Source organism: Echinops telfairi, unplaced genomic scaffold (genome assembly GCF_000313985.2).
Source record: "Echinops telfairi isolate 266 unplaced genomic scaffold, ASM31398v2 ScPeMD7_7424;HRSCAF=8462, whole genome shotgun sequence".
In the NCBI taxonomy this organism is placed as follows: domain Eukaryota; kingdom Metazoa; phylum Chordata; class Mammalia; order Afrosoricida; family Tenrecidae; genus Echinops; species Echinops telfairi.
In genome coordinates this window covers 7,089,344-7,107,542 of record NW_022111324.1, presented here as the reverse complement: position 1 = coordinate 7,107,542, position 18,199 = coordinate 7,089,344, and the positions used below count along the sequence as shown (strand labels likewise).

General features: G+C 38.2%; 1 protein-coding gene across 3 annotated transcripts in view; it reads right to left on the bottom strand.

Annotated features, from left to right (window-relative positions):
* The window catches only part of POU2F1 (POU class 2 homeobox 1), a 126,915-nt gene that overhangs the window by 30,116 nt on the left and 78,600 nt on the right, over positions 1–18,199 (bottom strand). For all 3 annotated transcript variants that reach the window (XM_004706752.2, XM_045298071.1, XM_045298070.1), the window contains 6 exons: positions 15,413–15,507; positions 11,007–11,180; positions 6,266–6,407; positions 4,806–4,951; positions 3,477–3,656; positions 1,859–1,964 (listed from right to left, as the gene is read on the bottom strand). In XM_004706752.2, coding sequence (XP_004706809.1) covers positions 1,859–1,964; positions 3,477–3,656; positions 4,806–4,951; positions 6,266–6,407; positions 11,007–11,180; positions 15,413–15,507 — 843 coding nt within the window. The remainder of the gene's footprint in view (positions 1–1,858; positions 1,965–3,476; positions 3,657–4,805; positions 4,952–6,265; positions 6,408–11,006; positions 11,181–15,412; positions 15,508–18,199) is intronic.

The following is an 18,199-nucleotide window of genomic DNA, read 5'->3' as shown; positions in this document are numbered from 1 at the left end:
TGTTTGGATTCCTAAGATGTTAAAATATCTTTTAAAACATTTTTGAGAAAAAATTTTATTAACACTTCAGAAAACAGCCATAGTAAAATCTACATAAATGGGCAAGTGACTGAGTAAGATGCTCAAAAACAAACGTAAAACTGTCGCGAGTTTTAAGTATGGCCATTTTAAAAAAATTTCCTTGTTTCATATTTCCCCCATATTTTAAGAACCTGTAAAGATACTTGTTGCTAATATCTGAACTATTTGGAATCATTCTCCAAAAGATGAGTGTTTTTAAATTTCACAAGCAAAGATGTCCACTGTGCTAGGGAGGCAAAGCTTCGTTACAAGTCGCCAGGTGAAGGCTGTCAACAAACTTGACTATAAGCTCCTCAGAGGCAGACAGTTGATGCTCCCACCCCGGTGCTTACCACAACACCAGCCACCAAGAGTGTTTATTCAGCTGACATGCCGGAGACCATGTGCTCTCAAACAGAGGCTTTTAACCTGGAACCTGTGAACTCTTAAAATAACCAGGGCTATGATGAGGGTGATCATTTATCAACCTCTTTAAAATTTCATTGAAATAGTACAGCTATTTTTGCAGGGGAAAAACCTAGAGTTTTCAGAAAGGTCCAAGATCCAAAGAGGTCAAGAAGTACTGTTCTAACTGAACAAAACTATGAGATTTAAGTAACTTAGAAATTGAACAATTACATGAAGTCATTCAATTTTCATATCAGGGTCAGGGGTCACAGAGCCACAGAGTTCTCATAAACCTGAAGTCCCAACTTAGGGCTCAACTCAAACTTGATTGTGAAATATCATATGGTTGTTAGGTGCGATCACATCAGCTCTGACTCACAGCAACCCTCTCTCTGTACAATTGAAGAAAACCCGGCCTGGTCAGGCACCATCCTCACAATCATCCCTATGTGTGAGCCCACTGTGGTAGCCATGGTGCTTGTCCATCTGGTTAAGGGTCTTCCTCTGTTTTGCTGCCCCTCTAGTTCACCCACCCAATGACTGACTCCCAAATGATCAACCTGGTAAAATAACTCAAGTCTGTCTTATGCACTATACATTACTGAAAAAAGTTTTTATGACAATGTTGAGTCATTTTAAATGTATTTGGAAATTTTGCCATTTAAAAGAGGGCAAAGGAAAAAATGAAACATCTGTTCATTTTGCCATGAGTGTGCCTACTGAGTGTCAAGTACTAGACGAGCCATGCAGATTGCAAAAATGAATACAGATAGGTTTTTATAAATATAATTGCTTATAAATAGGTGGAAATCAGTAGTTTCCTGGAGAAGCTAAAGATGTGTATAAGAAGAAGTGATACGCAAGCTAGAGGAGTCTTTGTCTCTATCAGAAAGCACTGTATGTAGGCTGAGGCGGACATGTGATAGGCTGCGGGGATATTCACAAAGGCATGGATGGAGCCCTCGGTACTGCGGGCAGATGGGAAGTAGTGGGAGATCAGGTCCAACTGGGAAAGTATCTTCTAGAAATTGACAACAAATTTGGGATAATTTCCTAAATTAAAAAAGCAGCATCAGCTGATGAAGGTTTCCAAGCAATGAGTTATTTGAGCGGTAAAAGAAAAGTGTTTTTAAAAAAATAACTTTGAGAGCAATACACAATGGACTACTGTGGGAAAGGACAAAGTTAAGAAAATCCTCTGGTCAAAGTACTCGCTCTGACAAAATTAATTACGCTCAATCTTCTTTAAAGTGTAAGTTTTCACATAAACCCCGCTCTGCCCTCCCCCCTTTTAAAGCTATACATATATGCCTTTTAATAGTGATTCTGATAGAAACCTACTGTGAATGACCATTTGCTATAATAGCTGTCGAGCCTGGCTGCTGCTTACCTGGAACAGACAAATTAGTGACTGCAGCGCTGGTGAGAGGGAGCACAGGGTTGACTGTGAGGGTGGTTGCCGCACTGCTTGTCACAAGGCTTGGCGTGGTTGCCACCTAGAGGTCAGAAATGAAAGTAGGTAGCAAGGACTTAAAACCCAAACCTAGCTATTGAAGCCTATGTTGTAGACTATTTTGCCTCTAAAATATTTGTTATATCTCATGCAAAACATTTTAAAGTAAAATGGCCTAATGGTAAATTACCTTATAATCACTTTTGATCTTGGAACTGAAAACACTGGCATATGTTTGAGAGTTGCTATGAGAATTAATATTGCAAATGGTATTATCCCAGGTTAAGAAAAAAATCTGAATTTCAATAATGTTGAATCATACATACTGAAAATGTAGTAAGAAATACTGAAACGCAGTCAACATCCGCAGAAAACTAAACACAGGGTTAGGAATTAGGGGGCTCTTATATTGGGGAGAGCAAGATTTCCTTGTTATCTATCATTTTATGGTATTGCTATTAGCAATGTTTTTAAAAAAAACACCTTAGAAAGTTCCTTTTTGAAATAATAAAACATTTCTCTAACTTACTATGTTCCTTCTAGTACAAATATATCCCAAACACAAAACAAAATGAAATCTAATAACTGCCTTTTTCCTGACTACCATCTCATGAGCTTTCTGACTAAAGTCCTACCATTTCACAACCAGACTTCACTTCATTTTTTTCATTCCTGCCTTCAGCTGATCCAGACTCCTGGTGACGCCATGGGTTGCACAGTAGAACTGTTCCATAGGGTTTTCTAGGCCATAATTTTTATGGAAACAGATCACCTGACCTTTCTTCTGTGGGACAGTTGGGTGGTTCCAATCACCAACCTTAAGGTTAGTAGTTGGTCACAAACTAATGTGCCATCCTGGGACCTGTCAACAAACTAATGTGTGTTTTGAAAGCTAACTTTAGCTTTACAATGTCTTCCTGTGTGGAATGGCACTCACGCAAAATAAGTACAAATTAATAAGAGATATAATAACTCAACAATTTTCCTATGTTTGGAATCTTAGTGGGTCACATGAGTCACATTTACAAGCACCCTAAAGGTCAAGGGAGTCCCTTCAGTCTAGGAAGGCAAACAATAGGTACTCATGAAGTAAGTTGGAAAGGGCCACGTGTTGCCTGAGAGTGCAAGGTTGATGAGGACGGTTTTAGTATACAAGTCCAGCACTTAAGAAGGCTGAGTGTAGACTGCTGTAATCACACAGGTGCAGTTTCAATAAATCTGGCTTTGGGGCCTCCCATGAATAAAAATAAAAAGCAACCCCCAAATATTTTAGGTAATTGGAATCAGTAGAAACTTACTCACCATGGTTACAGAGTAACCTAATAACGTACATTAAACAATGATATTACAATGAACTATGAAATGATTAAAATTGTTCACTTTAAAATAAGAAATGCAAGTAAGTTCGTGGGTTAACAACATGAGGGTTCATTACTTCGGTAACACCTAAAGCATTTATTTATAAATGCGCAATAAACTCCTCTTATTCGCATATGGTCTACTAGGTCATTTGTAAAGTGGGAGCAGCCTTGAACAAGGTCGGTTTGCTCCTTACCAATGAAGTTGGGCTGGGGAAAATTGCTTTGATCGGCGAGCTGCTGGTCCCACCACTGCTCGGGGGGTTGATTCTCTTTTCCTTCTGGCGGCGGTTACAGAACCACACCCGGATCACCTCCTTTTCCATGTTGAGCTGGTCAGCAATCATGGTGATCTCTTCTGAAGTAGGCTTTTGATTCTGGGGGGTGGGAAGAGGTAATCTTTTAAAATAAGTATTTAAACTGCTAGCAGAATTATGCTAGCACATAAATAAACCACCAGTGGGAGGGACAAGGCCCAGAAAAAACGATGGGGTAAGTGTGCTCATATTCATCTACTTTCAACACAGAGCTTCTGTACACAGACATTCTAAACAATTATGCATTGACTAAAGTTATTTCTATCAAATTATAGAATAAGTGGTTCTTGAGCATTTACATTTTATTCCTGTTTAAGGCCTATTTATCGTAAATAAAATTGGCAAAATATCAATACAACTTTATACATCAGCAACAATTTAACAATTTTCTCAATGCTTTGTGCACATTACCTAATCTGGACCTCACAATAACTCACATAGAGTTATGAAGCATGAAAAGCAGGTCTTTTACAGATGAAAGGGCTTAATATATTAATGTAACTCCTGGTTCAACGTTTCTATAGTCTTTAAGGCTCTTCTGAATTACATCAGTCAAAATCTTAAAAGTTTTGATTATGATACCCCCCATATATACACAAAATCCAAATATCTGCTGAATTCACTTAAATTCTAGAACCTGATCCTCAAGGTTCATTCATGTTTACTCTGGTCCCAAGCTGTCACTCTAGGAATACAAACTAGAATGTGAACAAATCAAACCGTTTCCCAACACTGCTCATGCATTTCCTCAGCTTGAAGCGCTTTTCTTCCACTTTGTCCCCTGGTGGCTAAGTGGTTATATGCTGGGCTGTGATCTGAAAGGTCAGCAGTTTGAAACCACCTGCCTCTCTGAGAGAGAAAGATGGAGCTTTCCACTCTTGTGATGAGTTACAGTCTCAGAAACTCACAGGGCAGTTCTACCCTGCCTGACTCAATCGATGGCAGTGAGCTGAGTTGAATCTTCTGGCAGCTGCCGCCCCCCACATACTGAGTGCTCATGTGGCTGTGAGTCCAGAGTCCTGCAGCACTCTGGTTCCATCTCCTTTCTCCAGCAATCTATGCTGTCCCTCTCTCTCCTTCCCCCCAATTTGGTCTAAATGTCTGTAAGGGCAGAGGCTGTCAAGCTCATTGTTACGAACTGTCTACAGGGCCTCATTCTAGCACTTTACAGACCCACCCATGCACATGACAAGGAAAGCCTTTATTCACCTCCAAGAAACTCTTCTCTAAGGCCACACGGATGTTGGTCTCTATGCTGGTGCGTTTCTTCCTCCTACGGTTCAAGCCCTCAATTCCTTGGCCTGGAGAATTCAGGGCACTGGGGCTGGAGAGGGCAGAATCAGATGAGAGGTTCTCTGCCAGAAAGAAGAATATGTGGAACAAAATTAAGTCAGCATAATAATTCACATATGTAATACATGTATTAACCCCAAACCTGACAAAAACATTGTCATCAGCAAAAAGCAAATGTAGACAGTCTTGATATATACTCCATTAATACATGATGGGGGCTTCCAAAAGTTCGTGAAAAATTCAATTATCTTTTCGTTTTATCCAGAAACCTTCTTCAGAAGCCCCCTCATGTCTTCATTACTGCTGCCTATTGATGCTTTGAATGGTTGTTACATTTGCACCATTTTTATTTTTGTTTCTAAGAAAGTTTATGGTTTATATTCCTACTCCTAGACGCCTCTGTGGCTCTTTCCTACCTCTGTTCTTATGTTTTATTTGTGTCTGGTAATTTATTTTTATTTATTCTGGTAATTTTAAAAAGTTATAGAAATTACTGAAGATCTCATAACTTACCAATGATTCCTCCTTTTATTACTCCAAGGCAAACAACAATAAAATACCTCTAAGTTTTTCTTTAACGTTAAAACAAGGTTGTGCTAACTAATATAGTTTTCTGCCCCTGGAAATGCTATTCACACCCCCAAGTTGCTTTGTCCCACGGAGACGGGCGGGTGGAGGAAAGCAGTGGTTCTAGCCTACAGACGATGTCCAGGCTCACCCTGAGCTGCCGAGTCAAGCTGCCAAGATGGGGGTGCCCCTGGCTTGTCTTTATCCAAAAGCCCTGATTTTTGTTCACATCTACAGTGAGAACCCCAGGCCAGAGGATCTTTCTGGGTCCTTACAGCTCTCACAGTCTATGATTATGTACTCAAATCCAGTATTCCCAAAAGAAATACAAGCACCAAACACATAAATTAAAAATGAGTGAGTCACACACACACACACACACACACCTGAAACAAAACAACAATAAAAAACTAGTAGCACAAGTTTTTATGTATGGAATATGAGTTCGGTTTTACTAACAAAAGCAGACATATGACTAGGATGAAGTTTTATGATAACTGGTGTTGGAAGTGTCAATCAACTTGCTTTTCAAATTTATCTAAACATGTAGGCTTTCTTAACTTCTTTCGACTTTATGCGTGTTCCTCACTCTGGGTCAAACACAAGAAATATCACAGGGCTAAGAAGCATGTACTACTAATTACTTAAATTCTATTTACCAGAATAATTTAATACAACAGCACTCTGAAATACATCATCATAATCTATATTGGTCCTGCCTGGATTAGGCTTGGTAGTACCAACAATGCAATAAAAAATATAAATTCCAATATATAAATAGTGAAATCATTTCCTATATAGTTACCTACCTGCATCATTTAGCCACTTCTCTAAAAGCGGCTTTAACTTGCACATATTCTTAAAGCTGAGGTTCAAGGCTTCGAAGCGAGAGATGGTCGTCTGGCTGAAGTCATTTCCGTAGAGTTTACCCATAGCGAGCCCTACATCACCCTGCAGAACAATCCAGAGTAGGAGAGGAAAGAGAAAACGAGGGAGTCATCTAACAGCTACGGCCTTTACTTTGGCATGCCCCCTGCCCTCCAACATATGCGCTCCAATGCAAGCCAACAACTTGTTCATTTCCTGGGCCCCCGCACTGAGCACAGCACTCCAAGGAGGCCTCTGGTGCCACAACAGCCAGCGCTGTCCTTGAAAGCCTCTCTTCTGAACCTCTTCTTGCTACTTCATGCAGCAAGCAGGCGACCAAGTATTTCCACTAAATCTCAAAAGTGAAGACAGATACTATAAGAACCCCTTAACTGACAAAACTGATGTGATTTAGTAACTTGTACCACCATTACAGTTAATAGATAGACCTCACCTCTTTCTGAACTAACCAAAGTTCCTATAGATCACTTTAAAATTTAGAACTGATCCCTCATTCTCCTCCTCACCCCCACAAAGTATTTTTGGAAGCATTGGTCAAATTCCCCCCCACCCACCCCTCTTGGTTTGGATTTCAAAGTTGGTTACAAAAACAGGTATTCTAAAAGAAGGGGGAAATTTTTTTCTTTCAATATATAACCATTATAGAGATAGAAATTCACAGTAGAGAGGTTTGACCCATTTATTCAAACCTTCATGGGTGCTGGAAACTTGGGAAGCTTATGGCAACAGAACAATGATCCCCTGAATATGTTACAAAGGATATGTCCCTCTATAAGCCTATAACCTTTGAAATATATACAGTGCTTTTCTTCCAGTTGAATCTCTCTTCTTAAAGCTGGAAAAGTCACACTTTATACTTACTTTATGTACAGGCAACAGAAACTCATATGAGTTCAAATGACTCACGCACTTCAATTTGTTACAGGACAGAAAGGCAATGCCATTTCTGGTCCAAAGTACTACATGGCTAATTCTATTATGAGACAGTCAACTCTCAATTAACCTGGCCAAAATTATTTTGAATTGGAATTATTCCCCTCCTTTTACACTTTCAAACCCTCCATCAATTAAGTGGTAGTCAGAGAAAGAAGAGGACATTTTAAAACACCATTTTCTGACTGCTAAGCAACTAGAGGAGCAATGTTGAGACGGTAAAATAAAATGGAAGAGAATACCTCATCTTCTGTAATCTATGTCCTACACCGTTCAATATGATGGCCAACAGCCACAGCCACATGAGCACAATGAAGTGCCACAGGTGCCACATGAGCACAATGAAGTATCCCACTTTTTTCAATTGCTACCTCTAGTTCGTTATGATCCACACAGTTGAACACTTCTGCTTAGTCAATAAAACACAAGTAAATATCTTTGCAATAGTCTTGGGTTTCAGCTTAAGACACCTCTGATGTCAGCAATGTTATCTCTCGTTCCACATCATCTGACTCGAGCTTTGAAATTCTGGCATCTCCTTGTGGAGCTACTGCTGCTGTAACTTCTTGAAATCTCTTCATCAAAATTTTACTTACATGTAACATTAACAATATTTAATAATTGCCAAATTGTTGGGTTTTCTTTCAAAAGACCACAAATATGTATCTCTCGCAGTTGGATGGCCAGGTAGAGCTGGTGACTTCTCGTTTTCTTGGCATAGTTAAATAAGTGCTTCGTCAGCTTGTTGAGGCATTCCAACAGTACATTTCTAATGCCTTGGGTTTTCTGCTATTGTCTTCAGTAGAGCTTCAATTTCTTCAATACCATTAGTTTTTACCATGTTACCTCACAAAAGATACACATGTGAACTAATTTTGGGGGCACAGTGACTCTTATCTATTTTTTAAAAGAGTTTTTGTGGGCACTTCATTCACATATCATGTAATTCAATAGTTCAATCATATCGAGAAGGGTTGTACAATCACTACCACAATACATTTTAGAACATTTTCTTCTCCCTTTTCTTCACTGTTTTTAGTGTAATTATTTTTTAATAGTGGCAAAAACATACACAACAAAACATTCTCCGATTCCATTTGTGTGAGTATCACTCAGTGTCATTGTCCAGCTCCTCTCGAGGCTTCCTGCATCCTCCACTATTTTGCGTAGAGAACCCCCGTCAGCCTGGCAACTTGAAGTTCGTTTCTGTTCTCAATCTGAGAGCTGTGGAGTATGCTCCTTCTTTTGGGTTTCTAATTCCATGCCCTATGCGTGCGTTTATAATACTGTAGTAGTCTGTCTTCTCGGGCTGCCTTCTGAAAATTTCTAGTCAGCTCTTTTAGCTTCATCATTTCTTCTATTTGCTTTAGCTCTTTTGTTTTCCAGAGCAAGTTTCAGAGTCACTTTTGACATTCACTCATGTGTTGTTTTCCTTTTCACTGACCAGTTATCTTCAAGTATGGGATTACTGATGCCACCTCATAGACCCGCAGGTCTTTGGTCATTAGTGTTGATAATGTCAAATCTGGTCTCTAAATATAGGTAGGATATGCTGAAGGTCCTATTTTGGCTTTACTAGACCTAATTTTCTTCAGTTTTAGCCTGAACTGACACATAAGGAATTGATGGTTTGTCTCAAAGTGACCCATGGCTTTGTTCTGACTTATGATATTGAACTTCTCCACTGTCTTTTTTTATGGATGTTGAAGTCACTGAACTTGCAAAATTCTATCACGCCACTTCCAATCATCATGCCGTTTCCAAAAGTTGGTTCATCGTACCTGAGTGAATCCAAGTTTGATTCGTCTTTGTTTGAAGGTCTTGGCAAACTGCTCAGGCTCCTCCAGGCCTCTGGGCTCGTCCACGCTGGGAGTGTCAACTCGCTTTGGTGTCTTCCATCACCAAGCCTATTTTTCAACTACTGTTCCTTCCTCTTTGTTCCCAACTTTGGCATTCTAATGACTAACAATTATCAAGGCAACTGAATAGCATATTTGGTTAGTTCCAAACTGAAAAAAGATAGAATTCTTCATCAGTGGGTTTTAGGGGTGAACATACATATTTGAATAACAGTATTAACTGGTTTTCCTTGTAGGCATATAGACATCACTGTACCACAGACAGAACTGTATTTCAAGAGAGGTCTTGAAAAATATTCTGCTGACTGTGAATACAATACCATTCTTGATTTTGTCATTCCCAGGATTGTTCAATTAACAATGGCTCATAAAGTCTATTTCAGCTCACTAGTGCCCAGAATATCAATCTTTATGTGTTCCATTTCCTTTTTGATGACTTCCAATATAACGAGAATCATACTTCATGGAATCAGAATTCTACCTTCTGATTATTAATGGCTACTGGTAGCAGTTTCTTTTCGTTTTAAATGTTGTGCCTCAGCAATAAATGAAGGTCTTAAAAGCTTTGCTCCATTCGCATAATCGCAAAGTAAAGGTTAACTTTACTTTGAAGAAGCAGCCCTTCTCCAGTGATATTTTAAGAGCCTTCCAACCTGAGGGCTCATCTTTGGGCACTGTATTGTCCCACTGTAGTGTCCACTGCTGTTCATAAGGCTGGCAGAAAGAAACCGTCTACTTCTTCCTAGTCTGCTTTGGTCTGTAAGCTCCCCTGGAATCGGTCCATCACGGGTGACCCTACTCTTCTTTGACATATTCCAGTAGCACAGTTTTTCACAGCACACGTAAGCCACCACAGTACATCAAACCAGCAGGTGAATGCTAGACACATACGTATGCACCTATGCAGACTCATACACACATATGTGCATTTATTTGACTTCATTTAACAAATATTAAGAGTTTATTATACGTTAGATGGTGAACTTATGTTTTTTGTGTCATTTACATCCATGCGTCAGTTGCTTTATTCTAATTGAGCCTTTCTACAAAACTAGGGCCAATCAATTCACATCATTCTTTTAGTATAGGGCCTGATTTAACAATTAGATGGCCCTACACGTCTTCTGGTATTCTAACTGAACAATTCTAAGACATTTTCACAAACTTGATCATGAATGAATAAGTCAGTTGAACAAAATTATATTTTTTCAGATGCCTAGTTAAATAATCAAAATATATTGCACTTTAAAGTTCTCTAAGTGAAATTTAAAATATTTTTGATTAATTTGGATGTGGTTTTACCTTCAATATATTAACTGCTTAATTACACACATTATTACATAGAAGAGGGCTTTTAGAAGTTCATGGAAAATTGGAATTAAAAAAGAACAAGTTTTCTATAAAATTCTGTAGCTCCCTCATGTATGTGTGTGCAGGTCTCTTTTTTCCTCTCCCCAAGAAAATACTTTTTTAATAAGCATTCTGAACTATTCTTCTTACAGCTAGCCTAAGAAATTATAATCTTTACTCTGAATTAGACAAACAGCCTAAAGTCTAAAACCAGATGTTCTTCAAATAATAAAACACTCACTACAACCATTATCACTCTGAACATAATCTAAACTCTCACAATTACTGGTATACTTGTGATCTCTGAGAGGTCTTAACATTTTTAATCTAACATTAAATTTCTAACTGAATACACTCATATGTACGATAAGTTTAAATTTATAAATACAGAAAATAGCTAAGTAAAAGGTACATTTAAAAAACAAACAAGGCTGAGGAAAACACTGTTCCATAGAAATCTTTAGATCCAGTTGAGGGGGCGGGGGAAAAAAAAATCTAAGTTAAAGTAGGTTCATCGTACCTGAGTGAATCCAAGTTTGATTCGTCTTTGTTTGAAGGTCTTGGCAAATTGCTCAAGCTCCTCAAGGTCACTGGGCTCGTCCAAGCTGGGAGTATCAATTCGCTTTGGTGTTGACTGGCTCTGTGGAAGTGTCTGGATTGGGGTTGCTGCTATTGTGCGTGTTGGGGTTGCTGGCTGTTAGAGAGGGAATAGAAAAATAAGCAAAATGTACACAGATAGCTAAGTTTACAACTGGAACATGTTGCAAGTAAATAACTAAAGCATCTATATTCATAGAGAATTACAAAGGAGAATTACAAACACTGTAGAAAAAAGTTACAGCATCGTGTTAACTGAGAAAAGTACTATGTAAAATTATACATACTATCAAAAGGACTATGGCTAAAAAAGTAAGTCTTTGAAGAAAAATATTTAACTCATTCTGTTTTTTCTCATGGTTAATAAGTACCTTGGTTTAATAAAAAAAGTTACATGATCACAAAACACTACCCTTTTAAAAAAAACGATTTCATAAGTATGATACTTAGGCTGTATGTTGTACAACAGCGGAGGTATCTATTTTGTTTACTGCTATCTTACTTCTTATAATATAGCACTATAAAAATATCAAAACTATTTTTGGGGGAGAATAAATCCCTTGGAATTTAAATATAACAAATTTCCTTTTTCTGTATTCATTCAATATTTTTCTACAAATTTACAGTTTTAAACTGCAACTGTAATTATGAATTTTGTCAATTTATGTTCTACTCTTCTCACTTAGCACTCTGTGTAACTTTTTTTGTATGCTGTACATTGTCTTCAAAATTACCACTTTTAAAGACTGTCTGAGTCAGTGATATTGTAATTTATTTAAGCATTTCTTCATTGCTAGATGCTTGACTTTTCATTGTTTTATTTTCAGGAACATAGATAACACTACAAGGAGAAAGTTTGTGCACATGTAATTATTTTTTCCATCTTTGTAATTAGTTCTTTGTGATAAATTCACAAGATTTTCTGGTAACTGAACAAAGGGTACACAATGAGCAGTGCTGTGGCTTTCCATACACAGCATGTACATTTCCATTACACAAAGCTAGTTCCCCACATGATTTGTGTTAGCAGTTTTTAAATGTTATTCAACTGTTGTCTTAATAATGGGAATTGGATTTAGGTTATCTATTAATGAAAATCTTTAGATGTCTATTGCTGGTCTCTTTAAAGAGCTCATCAAATGACCTAGATTAAGCCTTTGCCTGCCATATTAATACAAATAACTTCCCAATCTGCCCCTTCCTCACTATTTTTCAGAGTACATAAATTTTAAATTAATCTCTCTCATCTTCTATTGCTTCAAATCTGAAAGCTTTCAGTTATTTCTACGTCTGAGAAAATTCCTTTTAATATTCTACTAGTATATTTTAAAAATATTTAATTCCTGAGATTCGTCCGAAGTTTATTTTGAAACATGAAGATATTCTTTTTAAAAAAGCGAATATTAAAATTCCTTATTACACACACATGAGGTTACTCTGTCCTTCCCAAGAGCCCCGAATAGAAGAGGCCCATCCTCCTGTGTGTTCACCAGTGGGAGCCCTGTTGACTGTGTACTCTTAAGTATGCAGGTGAGGGGTCCTGTGGGCAGCAGTCCAGGTGTGGGTTTACAGGCTGGCCTGAGAGATTAAGTCTGTGCATTTGGGTTTTGCTTCTTGTAATTTTATAAAGTCCTCACTCCTGACCTTGAACTCATGTGTTAAGTGCTCATTCCAAGGAAACTATCTGGCCTAGAAAAATACGCAATAGGCATCACACAGGTAACATTTGGGGCAAGCTCTTTTCTATGGTCCCGCTTCAATGAAGACAACAAAATTCAACTCCAGGACACATTGACATGGAGCCAAGTTTCCACCTGTCCATTTTGGAGAGACCCACAGCCATATCAAAACTTTTAGAGTCCTCTAATATGAGGGTTCTCACAGGGAAACTTATTTTGGTGGGGAGAGGTTAAGCCTCAACTATCGTATTGTAACTTCATCTCCAGACTTGAAGTAGCCCCATTCTCAAATAATAAAGGACTGAAAATAGCGTGGGTACCTTTAGGTGGGGTGGTTACAGATAAGTTACCCCAACTCCAGAAACCTCAGGCTGGACTGGGCCAGATCTAGAAATAGTAGAGTAGAATTCGGTGAGCAGGAGTCAGGACGAAGCCACAACCACCCGCCACTGTGTGCAGAGCATGCAGGCCAGGAAGGAGGCTCTGGAAATAGTATTTTTCCACCCATTCCCCCAGCTCCCCAACCTTATTTTTATTCAAATAAATATATTTTACAGACAATTAAGTCCACCAATTTCAAGCACACAATTTGATGTGATCTGACAAACACACACAGTTCTAACTGCTAACACAATCACGATACAGAACATTTGCACGATCCCGAAAGTTTCTTTGTGCCCCTTTGCAGTCAGTCCTCAGCTTCTGATAAGCCCTGGTCTGATTTCTGTCCCTGAATTTTGTCTTTTCTAAAATATCATCTAAGAGGAATCTCATAATATGCATTCTTAGGTGTCCAACTCCTTCGACTTAGCAGGATTCCTCTGAAATTCTTGCACGCATCAGGAGTTTACTTCTTTTATTGCTAAGTAGTATGCCACCACACAGCTCTACCCACATTCATTATCATCGGCTGATGGACACTGAAGAATTTTCCAGTGTGGGGTAAGAAATAAAGCTACTAGAACATTCATACACAGTTCTTCGTGTTGGCATTGCTTTTATTTCCAGGGAAGGACTTGTTTGTCATGATGTTCATATATACTTAACTTTATAGAAGCTGCCAAACCTTTTCCTCAAAGTGTCTATACCATTTTGCAAATGAATGATAGGCCTGCTGCTTTACCTTCTTGTCAACACTTGGTATTATCTTAGTCTTTTCATTTTGCTCATTCTACTAAATGTGTAGGAATATTTCATTTTCATTTCTCTGATTATTAATGATTTTGAACACCTCTTCATAAACTTTCTGGACATTCATATATATTCTCCTCAGTAGAATATTGTCAATTTTTGTTAACCTTAAAAAAGAAAAATCACATTATCTTATTGAGATGTATGAAAGGGTGCCAGAAAGTTTGTGGGAAAATTCCATTATTGTTAAGTTCCGTTTTCCTGCAAAACTTCTGAAGCCCTCCCATTTGACTCCTTCAGACATTGTGGATGTAAGTCTTTAAATTTATAATTTTTTATTTTAGGGCTAGTGCTTTATGTATCCCATTAAGAAATAATTTTCTAAAAATACTAAAAATTAAAAGAAAAAAGAAATCATTTTCTTACCCATGGGCACAAAAATTTCTAAGTTTTGTTTTTCACCCATTTCAAATAAATTTTGAATTTTTATTATTAAGTAATAATTTTAATAAAAAAGTAAGGATCAAGGTTCATTTTTTTACATATGTGCAGTCAAATGTTTCAGCGCTGTTTGTTGAAAAAAATGTCCTATTGAAATTAAAAACATTTTTTGCTACTAGAGTTTCCTACATATATAATTATAGTGTCTGTTAAGGCAGTTTTACTTTCTTCCCTTCTAATTTGCATGCCTTTAACCTCTTTTTCTAGCCTGCTGCATAGCTAGAACAGAAGTATTAACAGTAGGTGCTGTTGCCTTGCTCTGCATCTTAAGGAAACAAGCACTCACAATTAAGTGCAGATGCCTGGTTTTGTTGTAGATGCTCGTTATCAAGGCTCACAAAGTGACCCTGTGTTCCAAGTTTACAAATGTATTTAATCACTATTGACGAACTTTGTCAAACTGGAAAATGTGTGACAATTTCCATGGCTGTAGACAAAGAGAGAAGGGTGATTTATCATTAGCCAGTTCAATCACCTAATTTTATAGATGAGGAAAATTGAGGCTTAGAGAGGTGAAGTATGCTGTCTCAATCAGTGAGGACACAGAAGTATGTTAAAAATGTAAATCTTTCGATGCGTACATGGTGTTTATATGATTCAATTCTGGTGGGAGTGAGCCAGAGCACTAATGCAGCATGTGACAGTTAAAAGGAAAAGAAACCCAGAGCTCAAGGGTTCTTGAACAGAGAGACTCTGTTTCTGGTTCAGATGGTAGTCTCTAGCGGACAGGAGACAAAGTCAAATGGCTGTAACTCACTCACTCACTTACCCCTAAGAAAATACCTTATGAATGAATGAGAAAACAGGGGCTCCATGGAGATCGTTATAGGTAGCATCAACTTGGCAGCATTGTTTTATTAAGCCACTGAGACTGAACTCTGGGTCAGTTTTTTAAGACTGATAGATCATCTTTATAGGGTGATTAAAAAAAACAACAACACCCACCCCCCTAACGCCACCCCAAAGCTTCTTCATCCAAAAAATAAGTAAAAAGCAATCCCCACAGAAGAAAACTTACCTGGGAGGTGAGGGTGATGCTTGGCTGCGATTGGAGGAGGTTGGCTTGGCTTTGCTGAGGTAGTTGTGTTAAGAGATTTTGCGCTTGCAGGAGACCTGTAGAAGAGGTCAGAGACATTAACAATTACTTTGAACAAATGGGAAAGAGAAGGAACACGCAAGTAAAGTGAAAATTCCCAACTGACCTTCTGATAATGCTATTGACTTCAGGTCTTATTTATCAAGGTCTAAAATTTAATCTTATTAAATACAACTTGGGTAAAGAGGATATTATATTATAACTGATAATGTCTTTAGTGTAACCATATTCTATAAATGGGCAATTATTTATTTTTAAAAAGAACGGGGGTAGAAGGAAGGTGAGGGAGAAAGGGGAAACCAATTACAAGGATCTACATCAAACCTCATCCTTGGGTGATGGACAGCAGAGAAGTGGGTGAAGAGAGACGTCGGACGGTGTAAGATATGAAAAAATAATAATAATTTATAAATTATCAAAGGTTCATGGGGGAGAGGGGAGGGAGAAGGAGGGGGAAAATGAGTGAATACCAGGGGCTCAAGTAGAAAGCAAATGTTTTGAGAATGATGAGGGCAACAAATGTACAAAAGTGCTTGATACAATGGATGTATGTGTGGATTGTGATAACAGTTACATAAGCCCCCAATAAAATGATTTAATTTAAAAAAAAGAACAGATGAAAGTAAGAAAAGATGTGATGAGATCATTTGGGGAACCCTATCTTTCTAATTATGATTTCCTGGTGAAGCAGTAGGTTAAATCTCGGGCTGCTAACTGAAAGGTCAGTGTGTCCGATCCACCAGTACTGCATGGGAAGACGACGCGCCAGTTCTACTCTGTCCTACAGGGTGGCGAGGAGTGTGCATTGACTCAGTGGCAATGGGTTTGTTTTTTGGAGGGTACACACTACTAAAGATCGTTTCAATATCCTGAATGTTAGCACAGGCAAGGCCAACAGTAAATAAAAAAAGTAATGCTGCTATGCTGTGAAGTTTATAATTTAGCATTGTCTGATTTATTAAGGTATTTACTTTACAATGTAGAGACAAAATAAACTACACATATTAAGTAGATTTGGATTTTGTTCTATAGGGGAATGACTTTTGCTGATTTTGGGCGAACAAAATATATTTGGAAGCAAGTATACTTAGATAAAACAAAATTGAGTACATTACTATAAATCTCTCTTAAAAGGCAGGGGGTGGGGTGGGGTGGGGAGGAAGTTTAAAAAGACCACATCATTTCTCCAAATGTCTTCCTATAGGTTTAATCCCAGTGGAGTCTGTTTGATCATACCATTTCTCAATGAAAACTTTTAGTGGTTTCATATTACCATCATCATATACCTTATACAGCTCTAGGTAATCTGGCCCTCATTCTGAAAGAACATCTCTGGGTCACTTCCTCGTACTCACTGAACTCCAGCTACATTGCTCTTTAAGCTCCTGGATTAGGGAAAATTTGCTCCATCTCTAGTACTTTGAATTCCTTTGCCTAAAAGGCTCTGGGCACTTATATCCTCAGTGAGGCAGTCTCCCCAGTCATCATTAAGCACGCAATTCAAATGCTGTTTTTCCATAGCGGCCTTTCTAGGCTACCAGAAACTAGAGTCACAGGTTAATCATTACCAAATCACTCTCTTCTGCTACCTTTTTTATCACTTACTATTGCTATTGTTGTTTGCTGCCACCATGTTGACTCCCAACACAGGAGGGTTCCATGAACAAGAGGATTGGAGGGTGGGATGCATGGGGTTTTCCCTGGCGGAGTTTCAGCAGCTAAGTCTTTCCTCCTAGTCAGTCAAAAGTCTAGAGTTCTACTGAAACCTGCATCATGGCAACATGGAAGCCTTCACTGACACATGTGCTGTGACTTAGCACAGAATGTGAGAATTCTACCACTGTGTCCTCTAGTATTTACTACTATCTCAGAAATACTATAATTTTTGAATTTTTCCATTTTCTGTTCCTGCTTATTGCTGAATAATATTAGAAAATGGGAACGGGGTCATATACTATTTTCTAACGATTACAACTCACCAGCAAGGCAATCAGTGGTACAAATTGCTTCTAGATTACTTTTAAGCTGAGTTATCATAGCTATCATTTGTTGAATGATGACAATAAAACATCATTATGCTAATAGTAGCAAATATTTAGAGAGGTTTCTATGTATGGGGCATCTTTAATAAAAGTATTTCATAAGAAATTAGTTTCTGAATCCTTATATCTCTTTGAGGTAAATACTAATAATATCCCCAAAATTCCAAGGTACAGAAAAAGTTAAATATCTTTACCAAGGACCCACAGATACAGTGGCAGAACCAAGATTCAAACCATGACAGTTTGGCTTAGAGACTGAACTCTTCACCACTACATTTTAACAACCATCTATCTTCCTCCTAGGTCTCTGACTTAAGTCCCTTTCTCCTTGCTTCTTTGAATTCTGCTGGTCCTTTGAATGCCAACACATTTCCCTGTATGGCCCCACAAACCCTACGTTTCCTAAGAGACAGAAAGTGCCTAGAGGCTTCTTTCCCACCATTAGTGATGGTCCCTAAATCCTGTCAAACACCTACTTACTTTCCAAATCATCTTTTCTTTCCTATCTCCAAATATACAGGTCAGCCCTGATGGTGTAGTGGTTATGTGTTGAGCTCCTAACCACAAGGTCAGCAGTTCAAAAGCACCAGTTGCTTATAGGAAGAAAGATGAGGTTTTCTATTCAGAGTCATGGTCTCATAAACCCAGAGGGGCAGTTCTACCTTGT